This window comes from Sander lucioperca, chromosome 7, assembly GCF_008315115.2.
Source record: "Sander lucioperca isolate FBNREF2018 chromosome 7, SLUC_FBN_1.2, whole genome shotgun sequence".
Lineage (NCBI taxonomy): Eukaryota > Metazoa > Chordata > Actinopteri > Perciformes > Percidae > Sander > Sander lucioperca.
The window spans coordinates 8,298,183-8,318,100 of NC_050179.1; the positions used below are offsets into that span (position 1 = coordinate 8,298,183).

General features: G+C 40.9%; 1 protein-coding gene across 6 annotated transcripts; it reads left to right on the forward strand.

Annotated features, from left to right (window-relative positions):
• Positions 1 to 209: 209 nt before the first annotated feature.
• LOC116038426 (coiled-coil domain-containing protein 136-like) lies at positions 210 to 19,760 on the forward strand. 6 transcript variants are annotated; one of them, XR_004897849.1, is made up of 10 exons: positions 210 to 371; positions 587 to 650; positions 7,825 to 8,179; positions 10,924 to 10,998; positions 12,015 to 12,317; positions 13,931 to 14,048; positions 15,235 to 15,511; positions 15,698 to 15,829; positions 17,615 to 17,678; positions 19,186 to 19,760. XR_004897849.1 is itself a non-coding variant. In XM_036003105.1 (10 exons), exons 1-10 carry the CDS (start codon positions 238 to 240, stop codon positions 19,196 to 19,198), a joined length of 1,584 nt encoding a protein of 527 aa, XP_035858998.1. In that variant the 5' UTR covers positions 210 to 237; the 3' UTR covers positions 19,199 to 19,760. The 6 variants fall into 6 exon arrangements, 5 of the variants coding, with proteins under 5 accessions (XP_035858998.1, XP_035858999.1, XP_035859001.1 ...); XM_036003105.1 differs by having other exon boundaries at positions 17,566 to 17,678; XM_036003106.1 differs by having other exon boundaries at positions 217 to 371; positions 509 to 650; positions 17,566 to 17,678.
• The last annotated feature ends 158 nt before the right edge of the window (positions 19,761 to 19,918 follow it).

Consider the following 19,918-nt stretch of genomic DNA (forward strand, 5'->3'; position numbering starts at 1 on the left):
TGAAAGAAGAGTGCAAAAATAGTTAGCAGAGGGTAAACCAGGCAGTGGAAGAGAGAGAGAGAGAGAGAGAGAGAGAGAGAGAGAGAGCGAGAGAGAGAGAGAGAGAGAGAGAGAGAGAGAGAGAGAGAGAGTGTGTGTGTGTGTGTGTGTGAGAGAGAGCGAGAGAGAGAGAGCGAGAGAGAGCGAGAGAGAGAGAGAGAGAGAGAGAGAGAGAGAGAGAGAGAGAGAGATCTGCGCATGGAGACGGAGCTTCGCGTTTGGAAAACAGCATCTTTCCCTCCACTCTGCTCCTCCCCTCTTCCCTCTCGGCATCTCTCCCACGCTCCAAAGCTCAGCCTTCAGCTCCCCGGATCCTCCCAAATTCTCCCGAGGTATAGTTTGTGTGCACTGGATTGTGTGTGTGTATATGTGCCTTGAGGCCTGCACATGTGTGTGTGTGTGTGCGCGAGTACTCAACGCTGTGCTCAGTACTTTCAGTGTTTCTCTCTCTCTCTCTCCGTCCCTGCAGCTGAGCTGAGGTGGGCGTGTGGAGCCTCTGACCCTCTCTCGCCCACTCTCTTTCTCTGACTCTCCCTCTTTGCTGCAGCTACAGGGGGCTATGGATGGACTGCGTTTACCTCCACTCATCGAGGAGGCTTTGGACTCTACAGGTCTGTGCAGCTGTTTTGTCAGTGTTTGTGTGTGTTTGTTTATCCGTGATTCTGTGCAGTTGGCTATGGCTATTTTTAGCCCTGCACTACAGATCAGATATGATCAGCAAGAAAAGGCAGAGAGGTTGATTTTGTCTGTGCTGAGAAAGAGTGTTTACTCCTGAAGTGAGGGATGGGGTGGTGAACTGAGGAGGCGGAGGAGCTGGAGAGAGGTGGTCAGGTGGTAGGTGGAGGGGAGATTATTGTGGGAGCCTGTCTTTATTAGGAACTGTGGTCGAGCTGACAGACTGACTGACGAGTGGGCATTACTGTCAGCTATGGCTTCTGTGGACATTTGATGGAGGCGACACGCTGCCAGGTACAGTAATAATAGATTGCTGGCAACCAGAGGCAAGAAATGATGTAGCTAGTCTTTAGTCCGGCTGCATGTTATTCTAAGTCTGGTTGAGAATTGATTCAATGTGGAGTCATGCATTGTTGGATGTTTTTATAGTTCAGCTTATTTTTTATACTTTATGTTCAAATTGTTTTCAGCTCCAAAATGAGTTCTTGTGATGGACTCGCTTCGCATGTATGACGAACAGCTGCTGTTAGGCTTGTTTGGTAACTTCACACTAGACTGTTGCTGTATGACATTTGGCACAATGTATCTTCACAGAATCAGTACTGCATATAATTGTGTTCAGGGAAGAATGTGTGGAATGTTTCTTGTGTCTGTGTGTCCCAACAAGGACAAAGAGTGTGTTTTCTTCATGTTTTGAATGGATGTGTAGACAGAGCAGCTCTGTGTGGGATACTGCCAGGAGGATGTTTATTGGTGTGGAGGGGCTCAGAGAGAAGCACAGGTCAGCAGCCCTTTGACCAGTGGCCAGGTTGCCAGAATCTGGCTTCCTTTTCCTGTGTAGTACTGTCCTGAAATTGAACTTTCGATAACAAGCATTTGGCGGATTATCTCTTAATGCCTGCTCTTCAGTCAGCTGTAGACTTATTAAACTACTTTGTTCTAAGTGTTCAGTGAGTCATTTCCTTTAATGCAACCATTATGCTGGGGCCTGCGTATTGACCATAATGTCCCTCACAAGATTTTTCCTCTTATCTTAACTCTAGAGACCTCTTGCCTTTCATCACAGTCTGAGGTCTGCTTTTGAAGCTGGAAATTCATAATAAGGATATACATACAGCAAAAGAAAAGTGGATTGAGCAAAGGCTAGTGTCTTTTTGTATTACATAAAATAATAAATGGATTAAAGTGCATTCATTCTGTCATGGCCAAGGTCAATACTAGCTAGATTTCAGTCTAGGTTCTTAGAAAAAGGTGGCTTTGTTCTAAGTTGTAGTTGAATTCTAGGCTTTATTTTCAATGCTTTTTCATTCCTGCTGGAAATTAATTCTGCACTGCACTAAATGAAATGCTTCTAAAATCACTTGACACATCTACCAACAGGAAATACAGATGCTCTAACACAAACACACACTCCCACTGATCTTTTACATTTGCGAGTTGTCTGTGTATCTTCCATATTGTTCCTCCCACTTGCACGAGTCGCCAACCATATCTCTCTCCATCCTTCTCTCTGTTTTCCCACTCAATATCTCTTCCCCCTCTTTCAATCGCAATGCTCGGCTCTCTTCTGCGCCCACACACGCTCAAAACACACACACACACACACACACACACACACACACACAACCCTTTGCACCTGCCAGTGCCTCAGCCCACACAGCATTTCTCTCCTGTCCTCTCCTGCTTTTCCCTGCACTCCTCTCCAGTGTACTCTCTGGAACTAACAGCAAAGTTGCTGCCTTAGATAAACTTTGTAGATCTGGGAGGTGCAGGGACCTCTGAGAAAAACAACAATGTGAGATTCTCACATCAGTGTTTAATATGGCTAGTCAAATGAAAACAAATCTTGTTCTCATGTTTTTCTACCCTCAGGCATCCCAGCTTCTTCTCCCTGCACCACCCTTTCCCCATTTCCCCCCATCAGATTTAACAGGCTTTCAAGGCACTCTGCAGGTCCCTGACAAAATTGTTTGTTAAATCTCTCTTGGTTGCATAATGGAAAACTTTTGGTCCATGAACTCATGCAGCTCCTTCCCGCAGCTTATTCTATGGATTTAAAAAAAACTTTACTTCTCCCTCACAGAAATTCTCGGCACTTTCAACCTATCATTAGTGGGCCCTCTCTCTCCCTCTGGTTCATTATCCTTTTTGGATTTGGCAGCTACATGGTGAGCTGTGGTACCCCTCTTTCCTCTGTGATTAAGTGATATAAAACCTTCCTAAGGGATTGCTTTCAGGTGGGAGGTACTGATTTGTGATCAAATGGATTGTTACAGCATCACTTGTTTTCATGCTTTGTACTGTCACTATTCATAACCCCTAATGGAATAGCTACACAACAAGCACATGTACACCCACACACTACACCACCACACAACCACACGTATTCCCATAAAAAGCATATTACCTGAATCAATCCCCTAAAGTAGGTACACACTGACACAGCTTTTGTTCACACTTATCTAATGAGGCCAAATTATATCTCATTCTATCAATGCATTTCTATTCCGTTGACCCACTTTCTCTTATTTCCCTTTGAAAGTGCAAACATGAATTTAAATAACAGAGTGGCTCATTAAGTCAGCCCAACTCTTTGGTGCTTGTGATTCCTGTCTTTTCTTGTTGTTTCCTGCTACTGTTGTTCCTCTACCTCCCTGGAGTTTTCAGGCTCGAAGTACAGAGAGAGAAAGAGACATTAACCTCATGACCCCTGTAGTTCGCTCCTCATCTCAAGCTGTTGAGTCTAACACAACTTGAAGTCAGAAAATCTCATATGATGGTGACTTCACTCTGTGGGCAACTTGATTATTGCAATGCTCTATATTATGTCATTAGTAAGGGAACATCCAGAGATTGCAGCATATTCAAAATGCTGCCGCCAGGCTTTTAACTCGCACTAAGAGGAGTGACCATATCACACCAATTCTTGCTGCCCTTCACTGGTTACCAGTGAGTTTTAGAATTGATGTTACTACTTGTTTTTAAAGCCCTGAACTGCCTGGCTCTTATCTGTGATTTGCTAACTCCCTACGAGCCAAACCGATGCCTGAGATCCCCCGGCAGGACTCTACTAAGGGTTCCAAAATCTTGTCTTGTCACTGAAGGTGACCAGGCCTTTGCTGTTCGGACCCCTCAGTTGTGGAACTCCATGCCTGGAGATCTCAGGCAGGCAAGCTCTGTGGCTTCTTTCAAATCTCTTCTAAAGACTCACTTTTATCGTGTGGCCTTTTCATAACTGTTTTTTATATATAACTATTATTTATTGCTAATTTTGTTGTATTATTTCTTGTTGAATCTTAATTTTATTGCATTTATATTTTAATTATGGATCTTGTTTTTAATTATTGTTTTTACTGTGCAGCACTTTGTAACTTGGTTTTGAAAAGTGATATACAAATAAAGTTATTATTATGAAGGGACACCTGATAAAATCACTCTGTGGGGAAAAGCAAAAAGTAGATGGAAATATTTCCATGCTAAGCAAAAGAGTGGACAAAACAAGCTTTATTACCACGGTGATTTTCCATATGGTGAAGCCCTGGTGTGCAGAGGTCACCATGGAGATGAACTAGTGCATGGCTTTACCTGACTCTTTCTAGTTTCATTAGGAAGTGAGTAGCTCGTGTGCCTTCAGGCCATCATAAATCCTCCTTCCTTGCATCTCTCTTATTGTCTTCTCCTTACCCTTTTGCACAGCCTCTCCGTCTTTTTTCAACTTCAAATATAACATACACACATACTGTATGTCTTATATAAACATTCTGTGTACAAGCAGCTAAAACATACAGTTATATATAGGCTCATCAGAAGTGGGCCTAAAGGAGATCTACACAATGAAGCCTGCTTGTAGTGTATATACAAGTACATAATCATGCATACATTCATACAGAAAATCCAAATACAAAAATGCTACACACACACACACACACACACACACACACACACACACACACACACACACACACACACACACACACACACACACACACACACACACACACACACACACACACACACACAGCCTTCTTCATTTGATAGGGAATGGAGTAGACCCATTTGCTACATAGAGACGCTCTCTTGATTTGTACCACATTTAAAGCATATACTGTAGCACCTGATTACATAAAGCAGAATGAAAAACGAACATCAAGATAGTAAAAAACATGTTAAGGTAAAACGACAGACATATCTTGTTCAGTATATTGCTACCTACTCTATAACACTGTAAGATTGAACTTATACATATATTAAACATATTTAATATACATACTGTAACTATGAGTCTAACTGCAGACTCACATTGAGTATTTTATGGAGAAAGGCTTGCCTGTGGTGCCAGGTAAAAGCAGCTCTGTCCCACATCCTCTAGCATGCCTCTGTTTGCTAAAATTCTCACTCTGCTTCTCAATTTTGCAAAGTGCATATTTCATTACGCTCCTCACTCTATCACTGAACACCAAATCAGAAGCAAAACAAAGGGCTTGTGTTGCCACATTAGAGTAATGTTTAAATTTAATCTCAGCTCTTCCAAATTCTGACAAAGAACACTCAGCATTGCTTGTTGTCTCCTTTCTAAAGTGGAACCATGTTTGCAGTGACATACTCAATGTGTTTTGCTGCAATGTGATTAGGAAGGAATGTGCAATGGCTAGATAAAGCCATCCTCCCCCCGGAGCTGTAACACTGCTCCTGAGATGACTCTCCTGCCCGTCCTTGCTCTAGTATGCAAGCAGCGTCCTTGTCTAATGCAATCCCTGCATGACTAAAGCCCAGCGCTGTGCCAACGAATGCAGTGGAGTGTTCACAGGTATCACTGCAGCTGATTCGGCTCCATGACGTGTTTGACATTCACGCACAAGGAGAAGTAATAACGTTTTCTTAAGAACTGAAATAATTAACAAGCTGTTGGGAATAGCTAAGAAGGCAGATGGTATGGGAACACTGGACGGATAGTAGGGATGGCTCTGTAAGGAGGTTTCATAGAGTTGATGGGTACAGAATAATATGTTGATGGGTACCACAAGGTTAAGGCTAATTTGTTTGCAAGGATGCCGTCAAAGGAAGTTAAAGACAGTTGAGAAGGGCTTTCTTGCCCATCATATTAACGGATGTCCTAAACAATTTACCAATGCCCAGCAGCAGTACAAAAAGTGTAAAAAAAGTTTGTACATTACTTCCTAATTCTTGCCATGTTTTCCCTGGAATCTGTATCACAGTTTGTTTTTGATCAGCTGTAGTTTGAGCCCATTGGAGGACAGTCTGAAGGCTACAAAACCTGAAACACAGCACAAATTGCTTGAGCCAAGCTTTCTCAGCTATCACACCCTGAGCTCCACATCCTGAAGCATTCGGATGTGAATGATATTCAGTGGGGAGCTTTTTGTCTCTTGATGGCCTTTAGCTGCCGCTGGCACTACAAGCAGCTCTAGACTCTCCCTGCCACATGGCTCCAGCTCTCTTCTTTATGACTAACTCATTACACCAACATCAAAGTTTAATGACAAAATAGCCCAGTGCTCATAAAACCTCTCATATGCCTCTCAGGGGCTGCATTGTTTAAATTAACAGTATTATGAGACAGGAAGGGTGTAGCCTTCTGCTAATGTCATACAGATATGATAAAAAATATATGTTGTAAGTGCTTGGTTGTGTTGGAAATAGTTACTTCTAGTGAGGGGAACAACAAGGCAGAGAAATTACCACAAGAGATGGAAGCATTCCCTGAGCCATGATCCCACCAGCAGCATCACTCCTAATTAGATAGATCTTTAGTTAATGCTTTACTGTGTCCCCTGCTGTACCTTTTTCTCTTCACATGGCTCTATTCCCGTCTCTCAGAAAACTCCATTCCCCTCTCCCATCCTTAAGCTGCTTTAGCATCCCTACATTTTGAGGCACTCAGAGACCATTTACACACAAATGTGTGATGCTACATATCAATTTATTTCTGAGATTGGGCTTGACCCTGGATGGCATGTCATTGAGAAATAAGAGAGAAATGATGGCAGGCCACACAGGCCAGTGTGTGATGTAAGCAGAATTTCCAGGGATGAGACAGTAACTGAGGCACAAGTGATTTTTTTAAACCTATAACTGCACCTGAGAACAAACTAACACTGCAAATATAATCTCCATTTAGATCTGGCCTTTCCTGCCTGGCAGCAAATCTCATCTGACTAATGGGAACAGACTTACCCTCCGAGTCAAATGGGAATTTACCGTCATGTTGTTGTGGTGTAAATGATGCGTTCCCTTCTAGTCTGACCTGCTCTGCATTCGTCTTCACAGCTCTAACAAGCAACAGCTGTTGTAATGTCTAATCAGGTTTAGCCCTACATCATATACAATGTCTCATTGGGCTTTACAGGCCCACATTAACAACAGCTCAGTCCAGGCTGTCTACAAGGAGAAAGAAAACCAACACAAAAAACAAAAGAAAAAGGCAGACAATGTAATGTGACACATTACAGTGTAATACAAGAGAGGGATGTGTGTTTGTCACATCATACAATATGAGTGGTAGCTTGTGTTATTATGAACTTGGAGGTGCATTGCTGAGTGGTGAGTCATAGTGATTGCTTCAGCATACAGCCCCTCCCCCCCCTCCCTCCTTTTCTTTCAGCATTGTGTCAGCTAACTCACTCCACCTATTGGTCAGAAATGTAAATTCAATGTGCAAATAGAGGAAAGTAAAACATACCTGTCTTACAGTAAAATTTTAATCAGTTGTCATCAACACGTATTATGGATTAAGCATCAACACTTTGATACACTAAACAGTATGACATGTTTAGGCATATGATCTGATGCATTTTGAATCACGTGAATGGATTTATTGTTTCCTTTCTATCAAAATCTCAGCTCGAATCTCATAAGAGGGGTTGCCAGTAATTTTGTATATTTAAATTAGTGTGTTAAATTAAGGTACATGAGTGTAATAGAGGTTGGAGTACAAAAGTCTCAAATGCCCATTTAATCACAAGATGGTGCTGTTGATTCAAAAGAAAACACAATCTGTGCTGTGTTTAAGCATGACGGCATTTAGGTTGATGACAGAGAGGTAATTGTCACCTGTAAATATCTCTTCCTGTCTCCCTCTCTCCCTGCCAGGCATCCTTTTCTAATATCGCTGTCATCTTTTCATCAGATGACCCATGCGATCTGAAAGCAGAGTGCAGCCCCACCATGGACAACGAGATGACAGCGAAGGAGAGAGGCGTTCTGGAGGAGAACAACGAGAAAGAGGAGATGGACCAGGAGAGAGCTCAGGAGGAGGAGGGGGAAGAGAAGAAGCTGAAGGAGGAGGAAGGTGAAGGGGAGGAGAAGAGGAAGCCGGAGCAGGAGCCGCTGACAGAGGAGCAGGAGCTGGAGGAGCTGAGGGCCCAGGTGCTGCAGCTGCTGCTGGAGCTGGACGATGCCAGAGAGACCTCCAACAAACACCAGGAGAGCTTCCATGAGCTGCAAGGTGAGACCTCCAGCCTTGGATATGACTGTCAACACTAAGACTGTATGTGTATACTATTTATTCATTATTTATTGTAATGCTTTGAATCATTAATCTTCCTCTATCACAATCTTTTATCCATTATTTACTACTTATTTCATATCCATCTGACCTGAAATCAAGATCTATGAAACCAGATGCAAACATCTTTCACCTACCCTAAATCCTGTCTTCCTGGGGAAATGTATTGGCATTTAAAGAGAAATGCTGCCATTTGTCAACCTGGGTCATATTCTCATGTTTTTGTGTTTTATGACTGTTAATCCTAACATTTTACTCACCAGCTCCGCTGGAGAGATTTGTGACATGCGAACTGTTGGGGCAAGGAGCCGAAGGAGCTAAAGCTTTCCCAAAAACTGCAAAATAAATCATCTCAAATAGTATTTTTGGAATATCCTGGAAATCCCTGAAGCTCTTGTAGTGAACTACATAAAACATGTAGCGCAATTAGCTACAACTGGAATCTCTTTTAAAAAGGGAATTTGAGAAGATATGTACAAATCGAATAAACACAAGATAAATTTGAAGCGAGCCACCGAAAACTGTTGCACGTGCATAAATATGGCAGGTACGTCAGTCGCAGGTTGAACAAAAAGTGGATACACCATGCTATGCTGGGGCCAGTTTCAACAATTTGCAACATGAGATAATTTTCTCTCCCTTTAACGTTGACACAATTTACCATTCAAAACAAATGCTATATTTGCAACCCAGGTACGAGCATGCGAGAGCTTGACTCGTAAAAGTATCTGCAATTTGCATTCGACAATAATGAAACGTGATGCTACCACCATTTTTTTTTTTATCTCTTTAGTGAAATGGGCTGCATTTCACTACAACTGATCACCATCATTCATGCATTTGCATTTCTTGAGTCCAGGTGTCTACAATCTCTACAATGGAGGTGGTGAGTAAAATGTTATCTGAACCAATAAACAAAGTGGACAAAACATGATAATATAAGATCCAGATTCAGTTTTCCCTAAATCTAAAACCTTAAAGTGAATTACCAATAAGCAAAACATGAAATTATTTGCAAATTAACACTAACATTTATCGCACTTCTGCCATCTGGAGTCTTCCCTCTCTATGAATCAACTTAATTTATGTGGTAAGTATGTCATGATTATGGATTAAATCTTAACTAGTATTGTAATGAAATAAAACAAACAATGCACTTTGCATCTTAGTGATTGTTTACATTTTCTCAGTTCTTTATACCCAAATACAGAAGAAAACTCTGTGTCCTCCGACTGGGCAGCTTAACTTTCTACCCGAGACATCTCCTGTTCATCACACTCTAGTTGAACATGTAGAAGCATAAATGTTTATATGCAGTCACTGACGCAGTCATTTCCTCAAGGCGCTAAATGGAGCATCACGTCATATCTTAGAAATGATGAGCTTAACGTTCAGGGACACTAGCAGTGAGTAAGGCCTTGGGTATGGGGGGGCTACAGTGAGCTCAGTGTGTGTGTGTGTGTGTGTGTATGTGTGTGTGTGTGTGTGTGTGTGTGGATATTTATAAGTGTGTGTATGTGACTGTGTCTCATACTAAAAGTCATGGCGTAGTGAGCTCAGTTGTTTGTTTGGCAGCAGGAGAGGCATTCCTCAGACAACTGCGTGCATGCTGAGGGAAGCTTCCAGACTGGGTGTCCTAGACCACAACGAGAAATCACTATTGGTCAACTCCCACTGGGAACAGTCAGCTGTTCAGACTGCTGGCAGCTGTTGGGGGGGTGGAACTGTGAAGGTGGTGGGGGTCCTGAGTGTACATGGTCAGAGAATGGCAGAAGGTGAGGTACAGGTAAATATCAAGGGTCTATAGATGATTGTTTATACAAGCTGCCAATCACAGCTTGCATCATGAAAACAGGGGTAGATTTAATGCCAGCAGAAGAAAAATCTGAAGCACAACGTTGCTGATTAAAGGATCCCCTTGACAATTGTTGAGTTTTAAATATTTAAACAAGACTAAGGCTGTACGGCCGTAGCAGTACATCTGTGAGGACGTACTGTCACAATGACAATGATCACAATGACAATGTTAACATGCTGATGTCAGGCAGGTATAATGTTCACAATGTTCACGTTAGCAATTCATATTTGCTTATTAGCACTAAATTTGCTTATTAGCACTTATTAGCACTATATATATATATTTATACTAGGAAGGGTAAATACAAGGGTAAATAAGAAAATGTTTTTTTTGGTAATTTAGATAAATTGATTTAAGAATATACAGGCTTAACTGACCTCCCTCTGTATTTAACTACCAGCTGTTGTTGTATTATAACCATTAGTGAATCTGCCCGAAGTATGCTAGAGAAATGACTTGACATGACACATTAATAGGGACCAAAAAGAAACAAGACAAAAATAGCAGCAAACCAAAAGCAGCCAAAATAATGAGCCTAATTTTGTTCTGCTGTAGTTAAAAGTTATAAGAATAAGGAAGAGAAGACTGTTTGATAAAATGGATATTACTAAAATGCATATACTGACAAATCGTATAGTAATACTGATGGTTCGACTAACATTGTATTTAACACAAAGACCTGCTTGTGTTATTCAGTCATGCCTCAAGGTTGAAGCTTATCAAGTTGTCATCTTTCTACTGGCCTGCTGAACTGACATTTTCCTCTTATCTCTCTCCCCACACCCCCCTCTCCTCCACTTCTCTCCTCACTTCACCTCTCCACCAGGTCTGCTGGAGGATGAGCGTCTGGCAAGTGCCCATCAGGCTGAAGCCTTCACACGCCAGATCCAGAATCTCCAAGGTATCAACCTAATAAAACGCTCAGCAGAAGTTCTGTTCTTTAATAAACCCAGACAATAACTATGATTTTTCCACAGACACAGGAAGAATAATCACAAATCAAAATCAGATATTGCATATTACATTTCTCTTGTTTGTCAATAGCTCAATACCAATCTTACTCTGTAAGCTGCCAGTGAGAACAATTTGTTAGCATTAATCAATAAGACCTCCATCTTGTATGTCACTGTATGGATTTCTATTGTGCCGCTAGTTCTCTAATAAATAGTCTCAGACAGAAAGTGCTACTTAAGTATGTTGGGATGTGATTGACTAGAACACGTTAAATGCTTGCAATCATTTGGCTTATTGATTTTGGGGCATTGTCTTTTTTGTGACATTTTTTAATAAATTATTCACACAGAAACACAGTTATTCTTCAAAAAGCCTAAATGAGATTTGTGCTTAATCATGAGGGGTCAGTAAAACACACCTCAGAACCAACTCATCCAAAAAAAATCCAGGATAAAGGCTCTGAGTAGAGGAAAGGAAAAAAATAAATAAAAAAAAAGATAGAAAGGAAACCCAAACCTTACAATAAAAGAGACAAAGAAAAATGGAAAAAGGAGGAGCGGGATATTGTTTTTAAAGCTGTTGGAGGAATGCAAAACTATTTCATGACGCATCTGCAAGAATTATGTTTGAACTTTTTAACTGAGTTAATTCTAGTTTCATTGCCATTACCTTTTATTGCTCTCTTGTTTTGTGAGAGGTGGAGATGATTTTCCTCTCCTGAAAATACTAAACTAATAATCTGAATCTGACCCTGAGAAAAAGTTATGTTACCATAAGTTACATCAGCTCCTCTCTCAAACAGTACCCACGCATACAGCGCGCACACGCACGCACACACACACACACACACACACACACACACACACACACACACACACACACACACGCACACACACCTGTGTGCATGCATATACACCTAATGATGCAGTCTCACCTACACATCTCCTCCTCCTCTCCCCCCAGCCCAGCTGCGTTCTGTGCAGGAAGAAATGGACAGCCTGGAGGAGGAGAAGGAAAGCGAACTGGCCGAGGCCCAGGAGGAGCTGCGCGTTGCTCAGGAGGAGGTGATCCTGCTCCAACAGGCGGCAGAGGAGGCGGCAGCAGAGAGGGAGAACGACATTGCCTCGCTGCAGGAGGAGCTGTGTCGCCGGCGGGCCGAGCTGCAGCGCCTCAGCGAGGAGACCCAGGAGTACGAGCTGGAGATCACCACGCTGAGAGCCGAGATCAGCATGAAGAGTCAGCGCAGAGAGGCCGAGAGGAAAGAGGGTGAGGGACGAGGAGCATGGAGAGGAGAGATCAGTGTAGTAATAGAAGAGAAAAAAACAGAAGACGACAGATATACAGTAGATGGATGCCAGAGAGGAAGGATGAAAGACAGAGGGTGGAAGTGGTTTCGGTAGTTGGCACACTTACCTCCTCTTCCCTTACAACATTGTTTTACTTACAGTACATCAAAGTCAAAATACAATAAGTATTGGTTTTACACCTCATCTTTACATCTTGTGTAAACAGCCATCTGTGAGAGGACTATCTCCATGTGCTCTATGGAATTTATCCAGCTTACTACTTGCACAAATAGTCCATGATCAGTCTTTGTGACTGATATTATGAAAACAAAGCACAATGTTATGGATGTGCTTATTCCATGCTCACATCATGTTAGCATCCTGCAGTCAAGCTCATAAATCATTTGTGGGTTTAATAAACATTACAAATTACAAATGTGATCGCTGAGGGGAGTGGTGTGTATGTTTGTGTGTGTGCAGATGTGTGTGTGCACTTAGGATACCAGGGACATGAAGTCATGAGGGGGAGGGACACACTTGATATCATCGCTGGGTTTTGCAGCTGAGCCACAGTAGGGACTCAGGGAGGGGAGTTCATATTATTTCATTGTTGGGCTGTTTCATGAAAACATCACACCCACAAATTACTTCATATGCAAGTATAATCTAACTCACAGTGGCATTCATTTTAAAGGAATAGTTTGACATTTTAGGAAACACGCTTATATGCTTTCTTGCTGGCACGATGTGGTTTGACGGAGGGTTAAGTTGGCCAAGACCAGGAACTTCCTGGAGTCTCTGCTAGTTACCTGGCAACCGGTCCCAGCCAAGAAATACTCCAGCACATGACCCTCCATAAAACAGCAAATTGTCATTTTTACACTTCATTTTTATACAGATTAAATGAACCAGATATAATAGTAAATTAGTGAGCTTTAGAAATGCTGGTAGGCAGATTTTATTACGATTAGACGGAATCATGCTAGCTGTTTCCCCCTGTTTCCAGTCTTTATGGTAAGCTAAGCTAACAAGCTGCTGGTGGTAGCTTCATATTGACGTGGAAGTGATATCATGTGAAAATGTGTGTGTGTATGTATGTGTGTGTGTGTGTGTGTGTGTGTGTGTGTGTGTGTGTGTGTGGGTGGGTGAGTGGGTATGGGTGTGTGTAATGATTGGGTCATGTGTAAATGTGCAGATGTTACGGGAAAGAGAGAAGCATCTGTATACAGTGGGATGTATGACTGCTGCAGTACTATTTATTGTTTATTTTAATTTATTATTTTATAACATAACATTATATACATTGCGTGCTAATGCACTTTTTAACTTTAACCCTTAATGGATGGGTTGGCTGTAAAACTGAATTGCCCCCTTGGGGACTAATAAAGTTATCTGAATCTGAATCTGAATATCAAGCTTCTCATCTAACTCTGGGAAAGAAAGCACACACACATATTTCCTAAAACTACTGCTGTAAATACATTCTAGGTTGTAATGATGTTAAAGCCTTAATCAGGGACATTAAAAATGAGCTCAACTGACTGCTTCATCTTACTGTAATACCTTCATCTCTGACCTTCCTTATTCTGTCAGGTGACGTGGATCTGCTGAAGGAAGAGTGCCGTGTGCTGAAGGAGGAGTGTCAGACCCTGAAAGAGGACAACAGACGTCTCTCTGAGAGGCTGCAGCTGCTGCAGAGACAGAGGACATGGTGAGAGGTCAATGACTGCTCACTCATCAGTTGTGCTTACTGGATCAGCTGGAGGGAATACCCTCTGGAATACTACCCCTCGTCACAGCCATTCCTGTCATGGCTCATTTAGAAAAAACTGGCCACCTGTTTAAGCACTTCAGTAAAGCTGTAACATGTGGGATTACACTTAAGTGCCCAAACCATTAGTTTATTAATTGATAGGTAGATTGAGAGAAAATTTATCGACAACAGTTTTGAGGTTGAAAATTAATTACTGATCTTAAAAACAGTCTCCCTACACAATCTATTTAGTAGCTGTTATGACATTTTTGAACGCATCCCCCGATCTTCCTCGGCAGATGGGGAATTGGCTATACTCCATCTGCTGAGGAAGATCTCAATACATCGAAAGTTAAAGCTAACTTTATTAATAACACTATTCAAAACAGAAGTTACAGTGCTTTACAGGAAGAAGAAAAGGGGGGTTAGAAGAGACAGAGAAGACAATATATACAACACGGAGTTTCAAAGAAATAGTTATAAATTAAGAAAAAGGTTTTGAGTCTCTGAGACTGTTTTAGAGCATAAACATGATCACCAGAACAGCTACTAAATGGACTTCGTGGTGGGACAATAATTAAAAAATTATTACTAATTATAGTATAATAATTATTATATATAATAACGATTAATCAAATTGAATTTATCAAGTAAGAATGTCAAACATGCCCTAGTTCCAGCGCCACTTTTCTCTGTTTTGCATCTTTTTGAATTTAATTTAAAAACAGTGTTTTGGTTTTGACACAAACACAAGCAAGAAACAAGCAATTATACTGTTATGGGCCTTTTTCATTGTTTTCTGACATTTTATAGACTAAACAATAATTAACTGATAATAAAAGTAATCATTGATTAGAAAGAAAATAATCTTGCGCTGCAGTCCTATTACAAGGCTGGCAAGATACATATGTCATGTAACAAAAACACGAATAATGAAACAGTGTCTCCATCAGTTATCAGATGTTGAGAATGTAATGATAAAATATCTGCATACACAAATGTTAACAGGCTCTCTGGTTATCACATTAAATAGCATAGCAACCATGTTGAGCCTTTGATCACGGAAATTATCAGCCCATTTTGGAGCTATTTCAGCTAAGGTTGAAAGTATGTTGTATTCTTCACCATGACTACTTTTGTCCAGCTCCAGTGTCTACCTGTCACTGAAAGAGGAGGACGCAGAGGAGGGCACAGAGGGGAAGGAGATGGGAATTGGCTCGGATGAGGTCATGACAGAGAGTTACATGACCATGGCCCAGTCTGAGAACTGCCGCCTCGTGGACGCGTCCATCCAGAAGAATATTTCATTTGATGGAAAGCCCATGACACCAACCGGCTGGAATGGAGGCATCGGGGAGATCTTCTCCCTGAGAGACCAGCTCAAACAGGCAGAGGAGAAGGCCTCACAGGTTCAGAGAGAGGTATGATGCATTAGTGTCTAAGAGATGCCTTGGGAGTTTATGATAAAATGAATAAAATATGGACAGATTTGGGTCAACCGTTATTAGCAAATTCTGTTTTTGATTTTTGTTATGAAGATTTCAATCAAATACACTAAAAGTTGATTGTAAGGAAAAGTCTAAGAATGTGCTCCCTGTGTCCTCCAGTGTAACGGTCTGAAGATGGAGCTGCAGGAGCTGCAGGTACTGTATGACTGCAGCCAGAGGGAGAGAGCAGAGCTGGAGGAGGAGCTGCAGCGCTGCAAGGCAGAGCTGGAGAAGCTGTCAGGGGGGGCTCAGGTGAGAGACAGACATGAATAATAGTACAGTTGGTATCAGAAGTAGGGAAAGTAGGGAAAAATGTTATATAACTATAATCTTTAGGACATTTAAGTTGTTTGGTTAGTGTTGCATTCCTAAAGCATCATTAGATCAGGTTGTGTTGTTTCTCAATTCTTTTATTTTAAAATGAATGTGAACTTGTTCTAGAAGTAGCTTTGAAAATTTCCAGCCGTGATTACTACACAATGTTCTGTGCACCCACACTGTCAACAAACACATAACACGGCTAACATCATACCTACTGTATCCTGTCTGTTGAGCCCCCTTTCTATGTGTCTCATACTGTAGCAATATATGTTTGGATATAGACTGGCCTGGCCTGGCCTGTCAGCCCGTATCAGTATTTATTGTGTGCTTTAGGCTGGGGCACCTCTCCCCCCCCCCCCCCCCCTGCCCACTGTGTCTGTGTTTCAACTCTTCTGTGACAGCAATGCTTTTTTACTGTTGGACAAAAACACAATATCTGAATAAAGGCATTCAGGCATCTAGCAAATAATGCCTATTTTATAATGAAATCCTATGTAGGCATCAGATATTGTTAAACAGAGAAAAGGTAATGAAAGGACCTTTTCCCACCTTAAGACCGGTTTCTGTTGATTTGTATAAGGTGCTGTGTGAAAGTCCACTTGCAGTGAAATAAATAAAATTGTCTGAAATAGGTAACTGAAACAACAAACAGCATTCCTTGTTTCACTTTAGTCAAAGTTACACTGCAGTATTGTTGCATAATACGTGTTTGAAAGCATGGATAGTTTTTCATGTTTTCAAGCGCTCACGGGAAAATCCAAAACTCTTAAGTTGAACTTTCTTAACGCAATAACCAAAGTACCAAATTAATTTTCCTTTCATGACGTTTATATTTTCTTATTGTTTGTCCTCTGGGTTTGACCTTTTGAGAATACAGTTTGTGAATGCAGCACAGTGTGACACATAGTTTCGACTGCATTACCACACAGACTCAATATTCTGCAAGTTGATTTTCCTACAGTTTTAAAAGCAATGGATACCAATGGCTACCTTAAGGATAGAAAATACACATCCAAAAATCTTAAAAAACAAATAACAAAACTAAGCTACGTTTGGAAATTGGTTAGAATCAATACTGTATGTATGTAAGTCCTTTATGTTTTATGTAATAAGAAACAAACAAAACTAAAATCTGTGTTTTGTCTACAACAGCCGTAATGAGATGTCTCTGCGTTATGTCAAACTGTCTCCCCGTGCCTGTCTCTGATGCTGTCCTTGTTCTCTGAATGTCCATGACTTCTCAGCCTGTACGATTACAAATTTAGCAAAACGTAAAAACAAATGAACTATAAAATGAGGATAGAGAGACAAAAATACCACAATATGCTAGTCGCAACCTTCATGTTGTATGTCTTTCTTTCTTTGTCACCATAACATCACACACAGCCAATAAATGCCTCACAGGACTGTTGATGTTTATGTCACCTTAAAGTTATGCATTGTTTATTTAACAGGGAATGTAAATCACTCCATCACAACCCTTCCCCTTGATATCAAAGCCATAGACCATGTCACACTTTTTTTATTTAGTGATTTGTAGTGGTGGTCCATTTGTGCGGTTGTCACACCATTTAATATCTGTGTTTTTATTATTTGGATACTTCAATCCATCCATTCATTCATTCCCTTCATTTCCATGGTCCTGTTTGTTTTTATTTCCTCCTCAGAGATTCATCCATGCGTCTGAGCACCCTGTTCTCTCCATCCCCTTCATAGGAATAATTGTAATATTGGCTGTGGTCTGGTGCTGGTTGTCGGAGCTGGCGTCCCAGAGGGCAAGGTATGGGAGGAGCTTATCTCTATCTGATGCGTAATGCTGCGTATGGGTCGTGATGATTAAAGAGTCAGTTCACCCAAATAACATAAAAAATATGGTTTCTCACCTCTCATATCTAACTATGCAGATAGTTTTGGTTGTATTTGCTCAGGTTCTAAGATATCAGTTTGCGAGAATTCTGTCTCACCTGATACATAGGTGGAAATAATTTTGTTCCTGTTTACTCTGGATAATTCACAGAAAACTGTTTTCATACGGACTATAGATAGATAGTGTATTCTGTGGATTATCCAGAATAATCAGGACACTGTTTCTGTAAAGAAGTGTTGCTGGATTTAAAAAACAAACAAAAAAACTTTTATTTGGGTGGAGGCGGAAATATCTCAAAACCTGGGCATGGCATCTGCATGGCTCAATACTGCAAGAGGTAAGGGAGAAAATAGGTTTTTGTGTTATTTGGGTAAACCGACCCTTATATATAAATTATTGCTCAAGATTAATTTGGCGTGGTGATTGTTATGGGAGGGTCTAGACTACATTTTCCTGGGAAAATCTTCAGTGAATGAAGGTAGATAATGATATGAAACATTTATGGTAGATGGACGTGGGACGGATGGGCAGTTTGGCAAATTAGAACAAAATATTTCCATGAATGGCACCGAAGTCATTTACAGGTAATAGTTTAATATTTTGGTAAATAGGCTACAGTATGCTTTCTTGCCAATAGTTAGAGAAGATTGATACCGCACTCATGTCTGTGTGTTAAATATGAATTTACAGTCAGGAGGCGGTTAGCTAAGCTTAGCATAAAGACTGGAAACGGGGGGGAAACAGCTAGCCTCTGTCCAAAATTCAAAAATACTTCAACCAGCACATCTGAAGCTCAGTACTTTACACATTGTTTGTTGTTGGTTTAAACTTTAATCAGTATACAATAAAACATTTAAAAACAACTATTTGTGGTCTTTGGGGGAGTTAAAGCTGTAAATAGCTAATTGTTGGCCTGTAAGCGCTGTAACTTCTCTGAGTCTTCGTTGTCACCACAACCCGCAGAGACAGCATTTAAGTTCTGGGCGGACAGATAAACTGTTGTTCGTCAAGAAATAGCAACAGCGCGTAACTACCCTAAAACCACAAATTGTTGTTTTTATAATTCTATTTGTGTAAAGATTCATCAAACAAAAAACAACATGTTAATTAGTGAGCTTTAGAGGTGCTTGTATGTATTCTTGAATTTTTGACAGAGGTAGACCAACTGTTTCCCCTTGCTAAAAATGTTATGCTAAGCTAAGCTAAGCTAAGCTAAGCTAATCTCCTGGCTTCAGCTTCATATTTAATGTATACAGACATGAGAGTGGTAACAATCTTCTCGTCTCACTCTGTAAGAATGCGAATAAGCTTAATTCTTAAAATATCAAACTATTCCTTTAAAAGCCAAATACTGTTTATCTTTGGCTGATGGATAGCCTCTACTGACTCTTAACACCACTCTTATCCTGTCTTCCTTCAGGGGAGTGAGGTAGGTTGGAACTCCATTTTGACTATCACTGCAGCCACAGCAGTGCTACTAATGATGACTAGCTTGTTGAGAGCCCTCGTCCGATGTTGACTGGATGGGCAACAACTGCACAGGGACAGACGTCTGCTTCAGACCAGCCCTCGTTCTCTCCTGCCATGTCTATAGACTGAACTGGATTTCTCTTAATGTGATAGAGCTGACAGCGGTGTGGTACAAAATGTATAGGAAATGTTGTCGCTAATGAAAAGGTACTACATGTACTGAGAATGATGCGCTCAGTCTCATTTAAGACTGAAGATGATGATGAGTAGACCTGCAGAGAGCCCACATGAGGACCGATCTCACTCCACTAAATGTATGCTAGTGCTGTGTCACTCTTCCTCTGTGTCTGTGAATATTATTTTTCTCTCCTTTAGCTAACAATGTGATAAAAATGAAGGTTTTGATTATTAATGTGCACCAATTGGTTTTCAAATTATGTAACCATTATTTATTTATTTGTTTGTTTGTTTGTTTAAATATTTAATTTCATAGTTACATAGTTCATAGTGGTCTCTGATAATAATGACAAACACGGAGTCTGGAAATTTAATGCACTGAAATCCCTGATATGTAGGCCTACATATGCTCTTTATATTAACAAAAGGAGCAGTTTGTAAATGAGTTGACTATTAACCCCCCCAATTCATTGAGCTAGAGTGCTGTCAATCTGACAATTGTGATT